The 20899-nt window shown below is 38.9% G+C and overlaps 1 protein-coding gene across 2 annotated transcripts in view; it reads right to left on the minus strand.

The window, feature by feature from the left end:
- The window catches only part of IQGAP2 (IQ motif containing GTPase activating protein 2), a 103354-nt gene that overhangs the window by 6598 nt on the left and 75857 nt on the right, over window positions 1-20899 (minus strand). For both annotated transcript variants that reach the window (XM_010005542.1, XM_010005543.1), the window contains exons 14-29: window positions 17235-17396; window positions 15894-16036; window positions 14768-14938; window positions 13195-13278; window positions 12445-12516; window positions 12217-12286; window positions 11696-11904; window positions 10852-11001; window positions 9911-10074; window positions 9071-9295; window positions 8334-8474; window positions 7923-8007; window positions 6177-6409; window positions 4775-4907; window positions 3485-3587; window positions 2517-2658 (exon numbers count right to left, since the gene is read on the minus strand). In XM_010005542.1, the coding sequence (XP_010003844.1) occupies window positions 2517-2658; window positions 3485-3587; window positions 4775-4907; window positions 6177-6409; window positions 7923-8007; window positions 8334-8474; window positions 9071-9295; window positions 9911-10074; window positions 10852-11001; window positions 11696-11904; window positions 12217-12286; window positions 12445-12516; window positions 13195-13278; window positions 14768-14938; window positions 15894-16036; window positions 17235-17396 (2287 nt within the window). The remainder of the gene's footprint in view (window positions 1-2516; window positions 2659-3484; window positions 3588-4774; window positions 4908-6176; window positions 6410-7922; window positions 8008-8333; window positions 8475-9070; window positions 9296-9910; window positions 10075-10851; window positions 11002-11695; window positions 11905-12216; window positions 12287-12444; window positions 12517-13194; window positions 13279-14767; window positions 14939-15893; window positions 16037-17234; window positions 17397-20899) is intronic.

Genomic DNA, 20899 nt, shown 5'->3' on the forward strand with positions numbered 1-20899 from the left:
ATAATACTTCCAAGAACGCCCTGCTACATAACTCTGTTAATTTGGAGGACATGATTACAAATGACACATAGCTTGTTGTCCTTAAAAATTAACAGAAACTTCAAGATGGAGCTTGAATTTTCCAGGAAAATTTCTAAATATGATCAAGGCTTCTGTAATTAAACTTCATCACTTGGTTTAAAAGATAGTTTACTTACATAAGTCTTGGGATTTTGTTGGTATTTCCAGGACTAGAAGTTCTCAAAAATGCAATTAAATGGGACAAAATATTTACTCATATACAGGCAGCATTATCCAGAATCACTGAGTATGTGGCTGTGAGCCAAGCTTTTATGGAAGAAGCAGCTAGGTATGTGACAGCCCAGGCAGACTCGAAGTGCTACTCCCTTCATGTTAAAATGCAACCTGCTAAACCTCCTGAAGGCTAGTTTACTTTTCCAGAGTTGCTGTGAACTGCATTGAGCCCTTCTAGGACACTCAACAGCTTCTGAAGGACTTGTGTTCAGTTTTTCCTTCACAGACTCTCTTGGAATCCCCTCTAGTTTGCCAGCAAAAACCCCAAACAAACCAAAACCAGAAAGATTTCCTAAAGTTGGTTAACTTGGGCTCCATCAACACACTGCTGGCTTTCTCTGCCTGACACAACCTTCATCAGTCGTCGGTGTTCACCACCACACTCTGCATGGGACAGTGTTACTGTTTTATGCACTGCCTCAGAAACCTGTGCTGATCCGGCTGATAAGTCATGAGGCTTATTTCTGCTTCCTCTCCCCATTTACCAAACTTGCTCAGATCTGTTTTTTTTCTGGAAACACCCCACCTGGCGCTGGATGCCACTGCGGTACCTTCACACTCAAACCACACAGACCAGGCACCTTACACAGAGCCCCCCTCTACACAGAAGCCCCAACAAAAGCATTTAAAAAGTAAATATATTGATATTTCTACAGAAGGGAAGTGTCACTTTTAGAGAAATAAGGAACATTCAGTGAATCAGCCATTACTTGAACTTTAGCCTGGTTCCTAATATTTTACAGTTGCCGTAAAAGACTTCTCTGTAGCTAAGGTAGGAAAGCTAAGCACCTGTGTTTACACATCTCTTATTTAAAAGGTAGTGGTGAGTATCTTAGCTTTTGATGTTGCTGCAATTTAACACATGTTGCTGGTTATTCTTATGTCAGATTATTTACTACATTTTCTCAAAATGTGAGAAATTACTTGAAAGCACTTTTGCCATAGAGAAGTTTTAATTCTCATGCAATTGTTTTAACATATTTCCACACAGTGTAGAGGATTAATTACATTTCTTTTGGCCTAGATTTTTCATATTTTGGGGATTCCTTTAAAGGGTAGGCATCCTCCTACATGGAAGGGGAAAAAAAGACAGGAAATATGATTTTTGTTTTTAAGAGACAGCTGCAAGTATATCCTAGTTGCAAAATTTGCCTGTGAACAGCTCTAGAGCTGCGGTCTCTGAAATACCAAGTGTCTAACAGTTTTGATTTGACATTGTCGCTGCAGTCTCTTCACTTTAGATCTCAAATTATATTTGATTAAAAGTGTCAGAAAAAGCTCACTGTTTTCTTAAAATTCAGACAAAACATGCACAATTACAGTAAAAACGCTCCTCTTTTAGGATAAACAGTAACAGTTTTCTTGCACTTTTTTCCATACTTCAAACAGGCATTTTTTGCTTTTATAGAAGTTGCACTACTTGCTACAGACATAGCTAGTTTACTTATTTTTTTATTTGGAAAAAACCCCACTAACTTCTTAGAGTTGAATTACAGCCTGTATTTATACTTCTAGTGCTTGCAAAGGTGTAAAAATCCTTATGCTGTATTTCTCTCTCAAGAGAACTTTTAACTGCACACTTGTCAGGTGAAAATAAGCATAGTAACAGAGGACAGCAGCATCCTGTTCTCCCCGGGCTCAGGAAGCACCAGGATGTTAAATAAGCCACTCCTTATTCTGGAAAACTTGAAATGGCTTCAATAACTTGGCATTGAATGCTTTTATAACAATAGGTTTTAATATAAAGAAGCCTATATCCCAGGGCACTCAAGTAGCCATTTCTTAATTTGCTCACCAAATAGAATAAACAATTTTCTTTCCCTGGATAAAAGCATGCACTGTTCCTGCCAAAGTGATAGTTGCCTCCTATTAAAATATCTGATGGAAGTATATCTAGGAAGTGTTTTTCTTTGAGGGAGAGAAGAGGACAGGGTGATACTGCCAAGGCTGTGGGAACTTCATGAAAAAGCACTTAAGGGTTAGATAATGGTCCAGTCATTGTCCAAAACACAACTGGCAGTATAAGCCACTGTAAGCTTTAGGAAGAATTGACAGTTTATCTAATTTTTGCAAAATGTGAGCAGGACTGAACACTGTCTTTTGAAGCTTGTGTGCACTCAGGACCTCAAAAATCCACTTAGGACAGCAGGGTGGAAGCAACTTTTTGTTTGAAAAACAAGCACACAACAGCACCAGAATTCAGGTTTTTGAGCAAAACTTACTTTATCATCAGGCTTTTGAGATCCTGATCTTCACCTTCTCGTAACTCATATTTGCTTGTTAGAGACAGTGAAATCTCTGTTTTTGCAAGCTGATTCAATGTGCTTTCCCTGTTGGGGTCATTGGGATCAACAGCTCCTTCCCCTGTAAGGAAATATCTTTTACTTCAAGTCTGCCATCATTCAATGCATGAAGCAAACCGGAACCTAGATAAATCTCTGTAAATCAGAAATATTGTTTCCTAAGTAACACACCCATTCCTACATCTAGAAGCAATCTTTTTGGGGGGCATTGAACAATAAACCAGCTATTTGTAAGCCCAGCTTGAATATTTTGGAAATGCTACCAATTCCTGTTTTTCAACCAAGAGACTCATGTTTCTTCTCAAAGGATGTTTCAACATCCTTTGTCCTAACGTCCAGTGATAAGTGAAAAATGAAAGAGTAGCAGTGGTGTTAAGAGGCTATTCACTTAGAAGCTTGTATTATTCATGACATTCTAGCTAGTTTCTGAACAGTTCACATCTTACTACAATTAAAGCAAATTAAATACTAATCACATTTATTCCTTATACATTTCTAAGCATTTTGCATTTTTATTTTTATAATTGTCAAAAAAAGTTGCTGTTTTAAGAATTCTCCATGCACTTTTTAAAGTTTCTATCCAGCAATAGCAAATCTTGATATCAGGGTTTTTTTACAATTTTTCTGTCTGCATTTTGAGCACAATGGGATCATTCTGTTAGCAACATTATAAATGTTTGGATTTTGAATCACATCATTAATCTTTAGAGTGATAATTGCAGTTAGAAGTAGTTTGAACTGCAAGGAGTGATGTTACAAACAGTGTTCAGAGAATAATTCTGTAGTAAAGAGCTGTCACTATGAGGCACATGACAATATTTAAATCAAGCCCCCATTTAATTCCGCCTCTAGAGGGAAGTTAACTGTAAAGACAAAGAACAACATACCAAGGAAAGACTCTACATCAGGAACAGGTCCCAGCCCTTCCAGCAGTTCATTCAGCAGGTCATTCGGTTCAGTGGCAATAGCATCTTGGTGTTCTAATAGTAGCTATAAACAAATATAAATTAAGTCGTTCATCAGTTTATTTTATATATATATACATATATATAGACCCAATGTGATCAGGATTATGGAGGACCTAAGGAAGCAAGCATGGTCGTTTCTGGACTATGAGTTTAGCTTTGCTCTTGATGTAAGACAGCTTGCCATGCTCCTCCAGCAACCACCTCCGCAGCACCAAACAGAAATTTAAGATTTGCCTTTAGGATTAGCAAATTAACACAGAGTAAAGGGTGATAATCCCAAGCAGAGCATTGCAGTGCTGCATCCTGAACTAAATGAATGAAAGCAGGGTTGGTTGTTCATATAAAGATATCTGTTTTCTGAATATTCATCATAGCAGTTTACAAAAGCATCAGTGGTATCTTTCAGGACATATTAATAAAAACTTCCACCTGGGCACATTCTCAAAACTTTAAGCCACAAAAATACTGGTAACTCAAGTTAAAGATCATGAACAGGGCAGTAAGATTTTTTTTTTGTTAAACAGACTCTTGCTACCTGTGAGAAAAGTAATTTCATGGATCTAGTGACCACTAGCTTCAACAGCCCATTCCCCACAATGCCATACTCCTTATTTTCAAAAAAAAAAAAGCTTCACTGAAGTTTAGCTACAGCAAAGCATAGTCATGCTATCAAAAGTGTGGCAGGCACTGGATTCACATCCTAATGAGTCATACTAGAAACCGCAGTTAATCTGTGATCCACCCACGATAAGGAACTGGCAGGATGCCACAGCTTCAGTCTTTCTAAATCAGACATTTACATCTGCTTCCAACAAAACATATGATAGAATGCCAGAGTCATAAAATACACTGAATTCTCCTCTTTTCCCAGAGTCAAAGGAACTTCTTCAAATTGGTGTCACCTTCTTAGCCAAGACAGAAAAGTATTTGTAAGTATAAATAAGTTAGAAATGTTATACTAGATTAGAACAAAACTACTCCTCCCTCCCCTCAGAACATGCTGTATTCTAGTTATTTTAGACAATTCTTTTACACGGAAGCAGTCTTCTAGGAAAAAATGCAATCTCATAATTAATCCCAGGCTATTTAACATGTGAACTGAATAAATTAAAAAAGAAAGAACACTAAGCCTCCCCAGAGGCTGACTGCTGCAAGTACTTAAACCCCATACACTCAAGTCTGTCGACTAGTATATTTTTATTGACTTACTGAATGAGTATTGATAATTTCTTCAATGGAGATGTATATGACAGGTTTACTTAGGGTCACCATGTCAGAGTACTCATCAATATTGAATTTTTCCTCTGGTTCAGGAACATCACATGCTGCTTGAAAATAATTCCTAAAAGAAAATTAGAAATACTTAAAAAATTTGCCCTTATAAGCTCACTTCAGTTAGCCTGTATAAAAACCCCACAATTAAGTCTTTGACATACATTATATTTCTCTTACAATCTGCAATCTACACTTCATCTTTCAAGGAGCCTTTTGGAGGCAATGCATTTGCACATCAATACAAATGATGAAGTGCTTTATCTTTCCTGGACACCAGGTAGAAGATTTTTTTTAATGCAATTTTTTTTCTCTCATTATTCAATAACCTGGTAAGTTTTAAACACTTACGAAAGTCTGTATGTAATGCTCTAGAAGTTACTAAAGGATTTACACAGAAAGAGTACAGCAGAACATGCAGCTGAGAGCAGCCACCATTGGTGTCTAAGGAGGGTTTAAAGTACAGAGCACAGTCACCCAGAGACTCAGTTTTGTATAAAGTTAGCTTAATTAGGAGTGCGATTCTTCCTTTTGTGGTGATCAAAGAGCCAACTAGAGTAGGCTCTTTCATTAGTGTTTGTTATTCTTGCTATAGCACTTTCTACCCTTTTGTTGCTTCCTGTTGATGTCATGGCCTAAAAAACTTCTATAAACGGAATGACTAAGTTGAAGTCTTTGTGCTCATGGCTGATCCCTCAAAGAAACCCATTGTATGAACAGTGCATTTGCTTTCATGAGAGGCAGACACTAAAGATAGAAGTTCTGAAAGTGAGTTTCTCACAAGACTCAACGAAACACTTCTAGCTAATAATAGCAATTGCCCCAAAAGATGTGCAATAATCTTGAAGAACCTGTATCCCAGAGTGTAGCAAAACATGCAATTTCCTATGACTGTGCAAGATGAAAGAGTAAAATCTGGATGAAGCCTCCCAGCAAAGATGAAAGAATAAAATAAAAATCTGCAACTTTTCCCTGATGGATTTTTTTTTTTTTTCCTCAGACAAAGCATTCAGCTGTCTTTCTGAACCAAAGAACACATTATTTCTGCAGGATAGTGAATCTCCCCCCACACTGCTCTTGCAATCTGTGTTTGGAGTAAGGCAAACTTACTGCAACCAAGCTGGTAGAGATTATTAGTTCTACAAGCAATGCTCAAGCAGAAATACTACCTGCTAATCCTGCTTCAACTTCCTGCCTCAACACTGAGAATTTCTGTACGGCAGATAACTCAACACTTAACACTCTGAGTGAGGACTTCCTATAAATAAGGAATCTACCTGCCTTACTCCTCCTAGGGGAAAGTTCATACTGTGAAGGTATCAGCGAAGGCTTTGCATACCTGAACTTCTGGTATGTCTGAGCGAGGTATGTATTCATAGATGATAGATGTTCACTCTCTCCTTCAAACAGTTTGTTAGAAGCAGCATGCTGAAGGACTTTTGCTACACAACCAAGGTTCCTTCTCTGGTCAGGGTGTATCTGACCCCCGGCTGTCATATCAATGATATCAAAAGCATCAGGAGCAACAATGGCAGTGTTCATGTAGCGATAGTACAGGAGGTTTCCAACAATCTACAAGAATAAAATAATCAGGAGATCTTCCCTTTATATAGAGCAATTAAGTTTTACAAAACGTGATCAATTATTTCTACTTCTAATCAGACCGTAGGAACCAGTACTTGAAGAACCCTTAACACACATATGTTACATATGTGGCTAATTGAAAGATCCTGCAGTCCTAGAACAGCTCTGTGAGCATCAGTTACAGACTTCTACAACCACATTTCAATTTGTGCTGGCTTTAGGACAGCTAATGCAAGGCACTGAGTTGAACACAAAGACAAATACAACTCTTCTTTCTCCTGGATTTTGCAAGGTTCAGCACCACAGGCTCCTTCTATGAAGTTCTACAGAGAACTGCCAGCATTTAATGCTTTCATTGACAAGAGGCCCATTGTTTCTCAGATTTTTCAAACTGCCATGTCTATAATGAAGTTACAATATTATATTGTGCAGGTGCTTCAAATAATTCCTGATCTCAGAAACAGGCAGGAATTTTCTTTCTGCAATTTGCCTCAGCTTATGTGCAGTCACCAGCAGGACTTCCAGTTCACATATTTCAAAGCTTTCAGTTGGATATTTTATACTCCATTTGCTACTCTTTTTCATAAATTTAGCAATGCCTTAATCAGTATTGCTGAAGTGATAGACAGAAGTACTCCATAAATGCTGCTGGCAATGATTTCCAAAGCATTGTTAACACACACAAAAGCAGAATTAATTTTTCAGCTGAGGAATTTGAATCCTCTAGGCATCCAAATAGATACCATTTTTTTTTAGACACTGAACAGTATCTTTTTGAAGCACAAAAAGGGAAGTCCTATTGAAATAAATACCTTGTAATTTTAGAACCATTTCATTAAACAATAATGAAAACATCTTTATTGAAGTGCAAATAGTTCTAATTTGAGAGAGCTGTCAGTCTCCCAGCTGGCCAGAAGGCTCATGAACAGTTCCTCTAGGCCCTCTGAAGAGGCACCATGGCTGTTGTAAGTTAGCAATGGCCACTGTATCAATACCACGCTTATCACTCACACTTTACTTTTCACTCTGTACAAATGTAATTGCTACAACTTTTCTAAGCACCTTCAATTTAGTGTAATGTAATTATCTACTTGCATTTCATATGTAGAGCCTTTCCTCATTGTATTTCAATCACAATAGTAATGTAATTTAAGAAATGTGTTATTTTCAATATGTTAACAACTTCAGGTAATGGAAAAAAAAGTTAAGACCACTGTTTTTCTCCATTAAAGGTTGGTGGTAAGGACTATAGCACAAATCTAAAACTCAAGAACAGTTACTATCCAAAACAGGCTCAGCAGTCTCCTATATGAATTAAGACACCCAATCTGTGGCAACATACTTCCCTTCTCCCCTTCCACCACCACTTTGCAACTTGAGAAATGCCAAACCCCTTCAGTAAATGCTAATGTTCTCAGTTCCTTAGAAAGCTTAGTGTCAATAAAACCCCCCTCTGGCAATAAAAGAATACACTGCTGGTAGTTTGCCCTCAGAAGTATACCTTCAATAGCTCATCTTCTGTTGCATCTGGGAATTTCTCATGGAGCGAGCTCTTCAGAACTTTGGCTATGTATCTCATTCCGTAACTACATGTAGAAGAGATGAAAAGACAAAATACTGGAAAAACTTAGACGAAACACTAATCAATTATTCTAGTAAACTAAATTTTTGCCTTTTCCCCATGCCTCTTAAAACACAAAACAAGATGATAATGGATAATAAAAAAAGTTTCAAGTAAAGTGAGACATTCATGCTTCAAAGTTAGGACAGAAGTAGGGAAACCACTCCCTCTACTGGTCCAGTCACTGCAGAAGCACATATCACAAGCTCATTTTGAAAGGATCTCCACCGCTGAGTCTCAGGTGTCACTGCTCACGTGGACTGCAGTTTGGAGTCCTAACTAGGGACTTACGGCATCATATTGAGCGAAGAGAATATGGACGCAAGAACTTTGTCAGTCACTGCTCGCAAGCTCTGGATTGATGATTCCAGCTTACTGACCACTTCTGTGTGTGTCAATGCTTGTTCCGTGGTTACATCATATGGCAATTTGCTGCAAAACAGATATTAAATGTATTTCTGAGTAATATACAAGTTTTTGGCTTTATAAGAGGTCATCAGTGAACAGGAAGAAAAAAGATCAGGCTAATACTGTTGGCTAAGTAACAGAAGTCTCAGAGGCATTAGTTTCCTTCAGTTTTGGAGGGGGGCAGTTTGTTTAGGTGGGGGTACACACACCATTATATACCTTCCTTTAATTATTAGAGGGGAATGCTAGTTTAAGGCATGCATCTCCACATTCCAGTCCCAGAGTAACTCCACAAAAGGCTGGGACACTACTAGCATCCTGTTATAAAACCTGGGAAAATAGGCTATAAATTCTCCCATAGAAGAGTCTCCTACACTTGTAAGGATTAAGTAAGTGACTTTTGAAGTTCATGACCAAAAACGTGTCCCCTTTGTTGTTTGGAACAGGTTAGAGATACCTGTTTTTCAAGCACATCACCTCCAAAAAAACAACTGTGCTGCAGAAAGATGGGGAAAGGCTACGTGGGTACAAGTGCAGTTTGTCAGATAGGAAGGGAAGAGCAGAACTGAGGGAACTCCCAAGTATTTAAATGGTACAATATATCCAGCTTCCTCACTCACCTGGCTTCACCCGTCTGCATTTCTAGTTGGTTTACCCATGACTTGTACACATCCACAGGACTAGTGTTGATTATGAGGGACTTGTCATCCATGATCTCCTTCACCACTGGGGCCAGTAGCTGGCGCAGGGTGTTCTGCCCACGAGCACCTCGATTAAAGCTGACGACCATCTTAATGACAGTGGGGTTTCCAGTAACGATATCCTGTATCTGGTCTACCTTAGAGCTGTGTCAAGAACGGAAGAGTTCTCAGATCTGACTTATGTATGCAGTTACCCATGTTTTCAAATACAACACTTTTTAAATTACCGTATTTCTATGATGAAATGTGTTTATACAGTCTATTTCTTAGGCTTTCAAAACTAAATTATAGAAATTACTACCTGAATTCTATATACAATAATCATGTCCCTGGAACATAATATAGTTACCAACACCTAAATGTATACCTGCTTCAGGCCCAAATACCTGTTAAGAGCAAAACCCAGTATTTTATTTTTTAATGATAAACCACCACTTTCCCCATACAGAATATATATTTACATAGAGAAAGAGGAGACTTTCTCCACTCATATTCAAGCAGAAAAGCAGGAAATCATAGTGTCTGTTTTTTTCCAAGCAGTTTTTTCATACAAAAATACTGTCCACTGTAGAAAGATTTTTTTCTGAATCAGAAATAGCTTGAGTTAATTAATAAGTTACCAAAAAAATTATCTAGTGACAAAAATATATGTACAATTTTATAGCAGTTTAAATATTAACCACTAAATTCTTTTAGGTGCAAAATATTCATTGAAGCGCCTGCAACAAATTAATAACATCTTCCTGTGAGTGCACATACTTAATCTCCTCTTCTAGAGCAGTTTTGAAGAGCTTGAGAAGCAGATACTCTTCTCGCTGGTTGGAAGCATAATTATAGAGAGTGAAGATGACTGTATCCATAAACTTGGTTGATTTGTTTTGTGGCATCTGGAAAATCAGTTTCGCCAGATACGTGGGATTAGTCTACAAAACAAACAAATTACTTCAATACTATTGTCCAGGACAAACTACTCCCCTTTTAGGGGCAGCTCATTTTACAATTCTGTTAACACAGAAAGCATTTATGTTAATTCCTATATATATAACTTTTCCACACTAGCTTTACTTTTTTTTCCAAATTTTAGTGCATAAGCAGCATTGAACACTGCACAATTAGGTATCTGTGAATAGCACCAGAAAGGATTTTATTTGAAGTCTTTCAACATTACCTCTGTGCATCACATTTACATATCCAATGACAATTTTACCAAATGACAACAGCTGTCTGCAAAGAAGTCATTGCATACTACCCATACACTTAGGTATTAGACGGCATTTGCCCTGAAAAGATTTAAAATTCTTCTAGAAAAAGTTTAGTGAGATGAGAAAATGAGCACAAGAACAGATGCATTACATGTGGTCAGCTGCATAACAACTTCCTTTTCACCACCTATAATACACAGTAATAATGACAATGAATTACATGGACTAAGAAATATATAGAGGAAAACATTTATCTTTGGCTTTAATACAGACAGAAGTTGTTCTCAAGAACAGAAACAACAGCTATATTTTTTACAGTTTAAAGACAGCAAGGATTTCCTCAATTACAGGAAATAATAGAGCTCAATCATAATATTTGCTGCAGTCCTACATACTACTCTCAAAATCATCACTGGAATTACTATACAAAGCAAACAATGTATCTCTAGTTTTTCTTTAGCCATTTGTTCCTATGTTAATTTTTAAATTTAGATTTACCTGTAAGAGGTAGAATAAATGTTGATAAGCCTCCAGTTTTTTTCTTCTCTCTTTACTCAAACCTTTGATACCCTGTTTGTCAACCATAACCATCTCTTCCAGCTGACTTTTGCTCTTTTTGTTAAGTTTCTTACTGTGCAGTACCACATCCTGCAGACAGACAGTCAAAAGTCTAGATCATACATTCACAAAAAAGGCAAACTGGAAAAAGTAACGTTTTCCTAATGATGTTCAATGTGGTATTCTGCTTAGGGCCTTTATTAGTGACTTTGTATACTTCACTGCTGTATTCTTTATCTTTTCACTAGTATGGCTTGCCAACAAGGACTGTCTGAGAAACCTGATCTCATGTGCAGACATCATTTAGTTAACAACGAACAAGGTCTCAAATACAATCATCAGTCTACTCCATTCTACCACAGAAAAGATGCTTAAAAACTGCCAAGCAATTACAATTGTCCACAAGTAGCAAAACAGAGTGACATTTGGCAGCAAACTGCCATGCCACTCAGGACAACAGAACAACTTCTACCATAAGGTTGACAAGATTACTTAAGACAGACAAAGAAAGTGCTTAATTTTCCAGGAGTATTTTAACTAATTGAGAGTGACCAAGTGTGCCACAGGTTGCTCAGAGATGTTCTGGAGTCTCCATCACTGGAGATTTTCAAAAGCTGTCTGGAAAATCTGCTCTGAATGGCCCTGCTTGGAGGGTTGGAGCAGTTGACCTCCAGAGGTCACTTCCAGCCTCAGCCGTGCCATGACTGTGTAATCCTGAGCTCCTTCAAAACCTGGAAGATGCTCAGTGAATGCTACCAAGGGAGCCTGAGTAGAGCCTGCTGACCTGAAGAGTGATCCTGTTTTTCACCAGAAGTCCAATCTTTATATCCATTAAATTCAAGTCCTTCTCCAGCTGTTGATTTGATCGAATTTTTGTAACTACTTCTTCCCTTAACCTTGTAACTTCTAGTTCTTCTTGAAAGTCCAAGTCACTTTGGTCCAAGAGATAGGCAAATTTGTGCAGGACAGTCAAGGGTGGATTTTCAGCACCAACTATAGTTGAAGTGAATAGGCTTGTTAGTTGACACAATACAGAACACCCCTAAAGCTGTCAGGAAACTTATCACTGTGCAGAAAATTTTGGAACTGTAGAGACAAATCTATGCCAGTTACGGCAATCTTTTTGTCATACTGGGTAAGTGCAGCTTTCCCAAGTATCTTCAGGTGTAAAACAATTGGTTTACAAACACTTGCACCTGCTTCTGAAGGGGACTAGGAGTCAGAGAAATCCATGGTGAAAGTTTTTTTAAAATGGCTGAATACAGTAACATACCTCTCCCCAAAAATTCAACTGTTAGCACTTACTTAGTGTTCTGTAGTCCTCCCTGGCTTTGTTTGCTCTGAGAAATGCTTGTATCTTCACAATTTCATCATTCTGAAAGGGACCAAGATTAGGCAAAAGAACCTAGTTATGATATTTGTGCTCAGAAAGAATGCAGAACCCGCATCCCTCTTCCTTGAGATTCCCAAAACTGCACGTGCATTCATATTGCCCTATTGTAATGCTTTGTGTTCAACACAAAGAGGACTCACGTGATCCTTGAAGTATTGCAGCCGCTTCCTGTAAGCTCTCTTTGCTAGCCACATTTTGACCCATGACTGAATCTGAAAATGAAATAAAATCTTAGCAATGCACAAACTGGTTTTTTTGGTGTGTGTTTTAAAATAATTTCTGACAGTCTTCTTCTGCAGGCATGCTGTTCTCAGCTGTTCAGGACCACAGATGATACTTATCACTGGGCTCCTGCAGAGCAGCGACAAGATTAATGGCCTTTGACTGAAATAGCAAGCTGAGTTCAAGGCTCTACCACCCATGTGTACCATGATCTTTGGAAGTAATTTCTACCTTAAAGTCTCAGCTCTCAGTTGTGAACCAGTCTCCTTCAAAGACGGGAGATCAATATCCCCTCTGCGATCTAAAATGTACTCATGACGGAGCATCATATTAGCATCTCAGGAAACTGAACATTTTTCAGGCAGAGTTGAGAGCTTTTAATGAAATTATAACACTGTCAGCTCAAATATTTTCTGATTTAGTATTATGGAAAGGAAAGTTTAAGGAAATCTCTAATATGAACCATTCAAGTTCAGCAAAGCCTGACAAATCAAACACAGAGGTTTCAAGAAGCAATTAACTTAAACTGTGAATAAAACAAATTTCAATAGCATGCAAATTCCTGGAGCACAAGTCCCTGCATTTTGTGGTTTTAGTCTCTGATGGTGGCACAGGATGAAGCTGCAGGATAACCCATACTCAGGCCCCAAAACACAGTGAGATCTTACCTTAACAATAGCAGCAACATTGCCTTGAAGCACCTTTAATCTGTCAACATAGCTTTTCCGTTGTTTACATCCTTTCCAGAAAGCCTATTTTGTAAAAGGCAGGAGACCATTATTACTAATAAGAAACTAAAATTTACATATATACACTAAATTTATTAACAGTGTTTGTCTTGTAGAGAAAAAAATGCCATTCTGGTGAAAATGTAACTAAGGTGTAAATAAATCTATCTTTTAATTTTTAAGGTGCCCTGACAAATACCATGTTAACTTTGGCCAATCTCAGCACACTTTGCTGTCCAATGTAATTTCCTTCCCTCCCATGAAGCCATCCCTACTCTATTGCCAGTATTCCCACATCCTTTACAGGCTTCATCCCACACAGGGAAGACTCTGCCAGCTCTTGCCCATTACATCCAAAAACTGACCCTATTTAGCTGGGCTCCCACTGTTCTTGGCCTTGCCTCCTTCCCAAGTTTCTGGTCTTCCAGAATCACTCAGGATCATCTTGTACCACAGGTAACAGTCTCTTAATTCCCTCACATGGCCCTTCCATTGCTAGCTCAGAAGCGAAGTCTTGCTAAAGAACCCAGTGACCGGGGTAATACAGGTAACTCTCACCACCTGTGTCATATTTTGCCATTTTTCTCTATCCAACCAGTTACACTAACCTTGTCCTCTACTTTTTGTATTTTCACAAATAATTTTTATTTTAATGCCCATAGAAAATAACTTTATATTCATTATTCCATATTTTTGAACCTGTTCACAGACCCTGACTTCCTCAGAGTACAGTCCTTTACTGGGCTTAGACACCATGCCAGAAAAGGAAAAGTAAATCCAAATGACAGCTGGCAGCAGTAAGGGTATTTATCACAATGAATTGTTAAATTAAGTTACTATCTCTTAAAAATTCAGTTCCACAGTTTTCTATAATTTGGAGGGAGGATGCTGATTTTTTTAAAAGACTGTAATAAATTGCTTCTAACAGGACACTGCTATTTCACAATTTAAAATCACTGCACATGCATTTGTCAATGTTCGAAACCCGGAACAAAGTTTCCTTTTGGAGTTCAGCAAACTGAAGACGTCCAAGAAATGCTGCCAGATTCTGAGAACACCAGAACAGCTGCCACTCCCTACCTAGCTATGACTTCATGGAAACCACTTCCAAGTAGGGCTAGTCTAGAAAGGAATGTATTTTTTAAGTCATGTTTGCCAAGGAATTTTTGCTTCGATATTCAAATATCTTCTGATCTTGTACTGTGCATAGTTAAGTGTGCCATGCAAAAACTGAGCACCTCAGAATAAAGTCAGGGCTATGTATTTCTAAGTGTTTCCCACTGAAGGAAATCAGACTGCAGGTGGTTATGATCCATTCTTTTAAAACTTGCCGTTTGCTGTTTAAAAGCACAATTACTCCAATGATTACACGAACATATTTGCAGATGCAAAAGACGTTTGAACTGCTGCTAATGAAAACAGAATTTGAGAATTTTGTCAGTGGTATTAACCAGCCACTGTCATATGCAGAAAATTGCCGAAGCCGTGTTACCTTCTTGTTCTGGAACAATACCTGTATTTTGATGGCAGATGGTTCCTGGTTTTCAAGGTATGCTTTTCTTTCCTGATAATTTTTTCTGACTAAGAATGCCCTTGCTCGGGCCTGCAGCTGAACAATCAGATTTTCATTAGCAAGCCACAGCTGCTCTCGATTGTAATCTGCTGTAACTTGCCCAACAATGCTCTGTTAAGAGATCATGGAAAAAGGTCATTTAAAAGCAAAAAACCTCAAGCCAAAACCATCTTGTAATTTGGTCTGTATTTTCTCTGTCATCTGTACAGTTCACGCTTCAATTTATCCAAGCTCCTCTGATTGAGTCCTAGATTTTAGTCAGTATGAAGAGCTACTTTTCTACCACTGAATTTTGTATGAAAGGTAACTGAACTCCTTTCAAGCCTCAGTTTTTCAGGTAGATATGCTTTTTTGAGAGATGTGTTTATACTTGAGGAGAGTTCTGTTTTCCTATTATTTACAAGTTTTTTGTATAACTCAGACATCCAGAAATCGTAACTGAATCAGGGAGCTCTCTACAGAGCAGCATGCTCAAGTATTGCTGTAGTTAGTATTTTGGAAGTACTTATACTGACTCTGTGCAGCAGAGTAAACCTGTAACCAACCTCGCTGAGCTGTAGAAGTTTGTATGATCTATTTTGTTTTAAGTTGTATTTCATGCTAATGTAAAAACCTCTACAGTAAGGAAGTATCATACTCATCCTATTGAACCTGGAAGTACAACAATGTTGTCAAGTAATTAGATTTAAAACATGAAACATGTTTTCACCTGCCCCCAAATACATAGTGAAATTCCTTTTCATAGTCCAATGCAAAGCCCCAAAAAGTGTAAAAGGATGAAAGCAATCAGACTTTCCTCCATCAATGTTTGCTGGTGGTCATTAAAAGAAATGCTGTAATTTCCAGTTAGGAAGTCTCTGAATCATTGTCAGACATCAGTCAGGAAGCTGTGCTATCACTGTCTGCTTAGGCTTAGGTTGCTGCTATTGTCAAAAGCAGATACTGAACTAAAGTCATCTCCAGTCTCCCACAGAACAGCCTCTTTCATGGGAATTGCCGTGTCTTGCTATCTCTCTCAGATGTTTATATGACATTTTCAAGAAAAGCAAATATTTCAGTCACATACCTGGATTTCTTCACCAGATAACCATGATGTTTTTGGTACAACTCCTTCAGGCACAACACAGGTACCTTCCTCAGTTTCCACATTGTAATAATAATAATACATGTTTTTCATTACAAGTTTAATCCATGGACTTTCATTAGTATCTAAAAGCAATATATACCATTAGTACTAACCTGTGCCCTGTTACACTGATAAATTACAGCTCTCCCTACCCGTTTCCCACCTCTACATTTGCTAGGAAGCCATTTTACAAGTCACTATATATCTTGGGCCAGCTTGTAGTTAGCATGCTTTCAAAATACCTTGTTAGACAGATCAGGGTAATTCTTCTAGAATAAAACAGCTACGAGGTTGGTACAGATCCACTGCCAGCTTCTCTAAGCCTAAACATGCCAAGTTATTGCTTGCTCCTGAAACAGTGTGCTCTATCTTCATCACTCATGTAAGTGGATCTGAGACTATGTTTATTAAAAAGTTGTTCTTGTCTTGTGGACAAATGCTGGCCTTACTGACACTTAGCTAGCACAGGACATTTCCTATATCCACATCACTGTCTTGTTTGGTGCTTTGGTAAACAAGGGTGTACCCTAACAGACAGGAAAAACCTCATTTCCTCATGGACAAAAGGCCCAAAGGGAAACCTGATAAGGACAGTTGTGCAAAATGCCCTCTCAAAACTCACGTTGCAGGATAGACCATGTCCATCTATTGTAAGAAAGTGCACTACATTGATAGTAACTTCTTTTTTTCAATGGTTAGCTAATCTTGGCTGCAATAATTATGAGCAGCTTGCAGCTCTAACATGACCAAACATCTCACTTTCTTGCTATGGGTAGATTCTAGCCTCAGCTTTTGTTGATACCTGCTGCTCTGGCAGTGCAATGGGCCACAGACACTCTGGCAAAGGCTAGCTTGATCTTTGATAGTAAGCCATAAGGCTAAATTGTGCAGCCTAACCCTTCTCTGAAACTGCTAAGAAGGAAAAAAAATAAAACCCAAGCCAACAGAGTAATACAGCTTTCTGAAAGGATGGACTAGTTTGTTGGCTGTCACAGAGAAGCTGCCCTAAATTCCCTGAGGCTAGTTTGAGACTCTGAAAAGTCTTAGCTAGGCTCTGGAAAAAGACACGTAGCCCCATACGCACTGTGGTCTGGATGATCTGTGCAACAATTCAGCATCACGCAAATGCCACTTGGGAAAGTATAACTTTTCTTAAAGGCTTTCAAACTAACACTGGCCTTCCTCAGTTTACAGTGAATTTAGGTAAGCCTTCTGTCCTAGCTTTCCAGTTGCCTCAGTGGTACTGACACTTCCAACTTCCCTATTCAGGAAGGTTTTTACCTTCTCTAGTTTTCAGGTTCTTGGCTTCGGAGAGGTTCCTGAAATAGGCTTCAGCACACTCAGGAATGACTCGTAATCCAAACTTGGACTGAAGTATCATCAGGATTGGCTGTGAATCATGCTTCTCCAAGCTCTTGTTAATCATTGATGTTCCAACAGCCACTAGGGTAAAATAATTACATTAAAAAGTAGGTGATTTATACTCTATATATGCACAACTCTAGCCTCCAGCAACTTTGATAATGCACTTGTAAGGCTGGCATACACAGACAGCATGACATACACAGCAATTCAGCACTTTGCCCATTTGCAGCCTCCTTCATGCTTGTAAGGACAAGTATTTCAGAGAACAAGCTTGTTAGAGTGCACTCCACCCAGGCTGGGATGCAGTAGCAGCACAACAGAGGGAGGTCTGAGGGCATAGCTGCTCCCCCCTCAAGTGACACACCAGGTGACACCAGGGCAGAGGTTGAAGATGGCAGATAGATACCCTCCCATGTAACCTTCCTAAGAGACAGGCCATCATCTGCTGATCATTTGGGAGCATTCATGTGCTGGAAGTAATTAAATTACAAGCTGTAGACTTTAATGTTTGTTTTCACTGTACAAAATGGGAATAAAACCTGATTCCCTTGAGCGAAGTCTAACAAATAACAGCAACACTAACAGCATCCTAGTTGGGATCCTGAAAGGGATCCTTTCTTGTCCTCACCCCCTGGGAGCTTGTTTAATACTGATGCAGCAAATTCAGCTTTTGCTTCCAAGGCACATTAAAGTGACATGAGAGTTGACGCTGTGAAGCATGGGTGAACTCTGAGGTTATACAGCATTACTTGTACTCTGATTCAGGACTTCCCGGGTGCCCTTTGCTCTGCAGAGGTCCCACCATCACCATATGTGACAGGATGTAATACATGCCACTTCAGAGTCCCTTACACACTAGAGGTAAAGAAACTGCTGCTCTTGTCTATAAAGGTGTTCCTTCTCGTCTAAATTCACAATCCATGCACACAGGAATAAGTGGAGAGAGATATGGCTAAAAAATATACATTATATACTGGCTTAAGTGGACTTGGATACCTTTGCATCCCACAACTGCAACACCACTTTTGTCTTGTGTATATCCAGGTCAATACAAAAAAAGGATGCTCCCCACATTCAGTGCTCTGCCTACAAAGAGCTGACCAAAAAGGTGCTCAGTAACAGAAGCCTACATAGAGAAGGCACCACACAAGACTGAGCTAGCAGGAGAGCATTTCTCCAATAGGAACGGGGTTTTTTTGTGATTAGTTTGACTAAGTTGTAGCTTCAGTTAGACAGCAACAGATCAGTCTCCAAGTACATTAACAGCCAGTTGAGAAACAAAGTAAGCACAAAACACCACATCACCACCATTTGGATTTCCTCCAGATAGCATCATGCTGCTTTTTTCTCTGCTTTGGAGCAGACGTCTGCCAAGCACACGTGCTCCCCAAGCAACTGGAGATGACTTTGTACCACAGCTGTGCTATCACAATGCCCAGGCATCCAGCCTCAGCAGCAAGGAAGCTGGAAAAGCTGGGAAGTTGCATGTTACCAGCTTGCTGCTGCTGGCCCATTTAGCTCCAGGGGCTCAGCCCTACTCATACACTTCCATGTGCCTCATGAACTCCAGTCACCTGTATTTCAATGCTTTTCTTCTTACTTTTCATCTATAGTTACAGGTGTTGGAAGCTATTGTTATGAAGATAAGAGCATACAACCTAGACAAGATTTGTATCAGTAGATCCTCTGTTGCCTGGCTTTTTCACATATTTTAATTATTTCCTTATTTTTGAAGGAAAATGTAAGAAGAATGTTTAGTATGGAAAAAACCCAATCTGACAAAAAATTACTCCTTCCCATCGAAGTGCTAGCTATTAATACTGCAAGTGCTGCTCTAAAGAAATGCCATGTGAACCCTGTAAAATTATGAGCTAAATGGAGCTTAGCCATCCCCAGCTGGAGGAGAACTGTGGGCTTCAGTCCACTCTCGCAGCAGTTGGGATGCCAGTACTAGACAAGCACTGTGAAGGGCTCCTTTCCACACCCATCCTCCCTTCAAACAAAGATGCAGTTGTCTGGTGCGATAAGCTCTAACTCTCAACAGGGCCAAAGATCATCTTTTTCCTATAACATGGATGCTGTCATCACAGATCCTGCTTTCACAGGCAGACTCTTCCTGTGCAAGATTAAGGTTGTTACCTGTGTCTATTCCTGAAGGCTATACAGCTGATATTTGGCCAATCTCATTTTGTTCTCCACTTAGTTAAGGGGTGCAACAGTTAAACTTATTCAAGAAGTGAAGGAAGGTAATGCAAACTGCACAGCAAACAGCACAAAGAATTAGGAAGCACATTTACTGAAGATGTCTTCCTAAATGAAGATAAGATAGTCCTTTACTGACAGGGAAGACAGTTTGTAGAAGTCTTTTAGGCTTCTAATACTGTAGCATTTAATATTTATACAAAGAATAAATATTAGTTCGGAAGGTATCAAAACCTGATCAGTACAGCAGCAGCACCTTCTCTCATTTTACTGCTTATCTTACTGCCATTACTACAGCAATCGACATTACTGCAGTTTTCAAATCTGACTGAAAAATAAACTTTTAACTGCCTTGCAGAAGTTTTTGAGTGGGATGTTGGGAGTTGTGTGCCTTTTAAAAATAGTGTATTTGAGATAGATAAAAATAACTGTTCATTTCCAAGTTGTGATCGAGCTGAGCTTCAAGTTTAGCCTACGTGAACACAACATGCTAACTTCCTGAGACAGGATGTGTTTGTTATGGGAAGTATCAGGTTCTGTGCTGTGGGGAAATTTTAAATCTCAGTTTTAAGCTGCAAAACCTTGGAGCTCTTCTGAAGAATGTGCTGTGCTCACACTGCTTCCTTTCAACCCAGAGGGCAGAGTACAGGAGATTAGTAATTTCCACAAGTGATTTATTAAAACAGTTCTACTGGTTGTTCTTGATTGTGAAAAGCTGTGCATTTACTACAAACACATTATATGAAAAGATTTTACTACAGCAACTAGCTAGTGGGTGGAGCAGTGGCCTATCATTAGCAACATTGTATGGCTTTAGTTTATGGATAATTTCTGTGCTAATTTCTGCAGGCTATTTATGAGATTATTCTTACTGCTTTTACACCAGCAGGCACAAAATAGGATGTTTTCAAGTCACTCTTTAGTTTTAATTTACATCTGTTTATAAGCTACTCATTTCCTTCCTTTCTTTGCACTCAGATGTTTCCCTCATACCTCTGGGTGGCATTGATAGGAAGATGTTTTTGTCCACAAAAGAAGGTATCAGCACTCCTGACTATGAGAGCTCTGTTGGGACAATGTGTGTGCATCTAATCCCACAACAGAAAACACAAGCCAGGTGCTTTTCACTACAGGTGTGTGAAAACACTACAAAAATACTTCAGTGTATCTGACTGGTTATATTAAGGCTGTAATAATTGATCCAACCAATTATAAAGTAGAATGCTAAATGCAACATTTATATAGGAGGGATAGAAGATTTTGTAGTTGCTAGCTGTCTTTGCTTTCTTCCCAAGCACTAACCAGGGACACAGCCTGCCTTTAAGTAAACAGGCTGCTGAACAGCACTAAGGAAAGCAGAACACAGTGCTGCAGGAATG

The sequence above is a fragment of the Chaetura pelagica genome, unplaced genomic scaffold (assembly GCF_000747805.2).
Source record: "Chaetura pelagica isolate M959 unplaced genomic scaffold, ChaPel_1.0 scaffold169, whole genome shotgun sequence".
In the NCBI taxonomy this organism is placed as follows: domain Eukaryota; kingdom Metazoa; phylum Chordata; class Aves; order Apodiformes; family Apodidae; genus Chaetura; species Chaetura pelagica.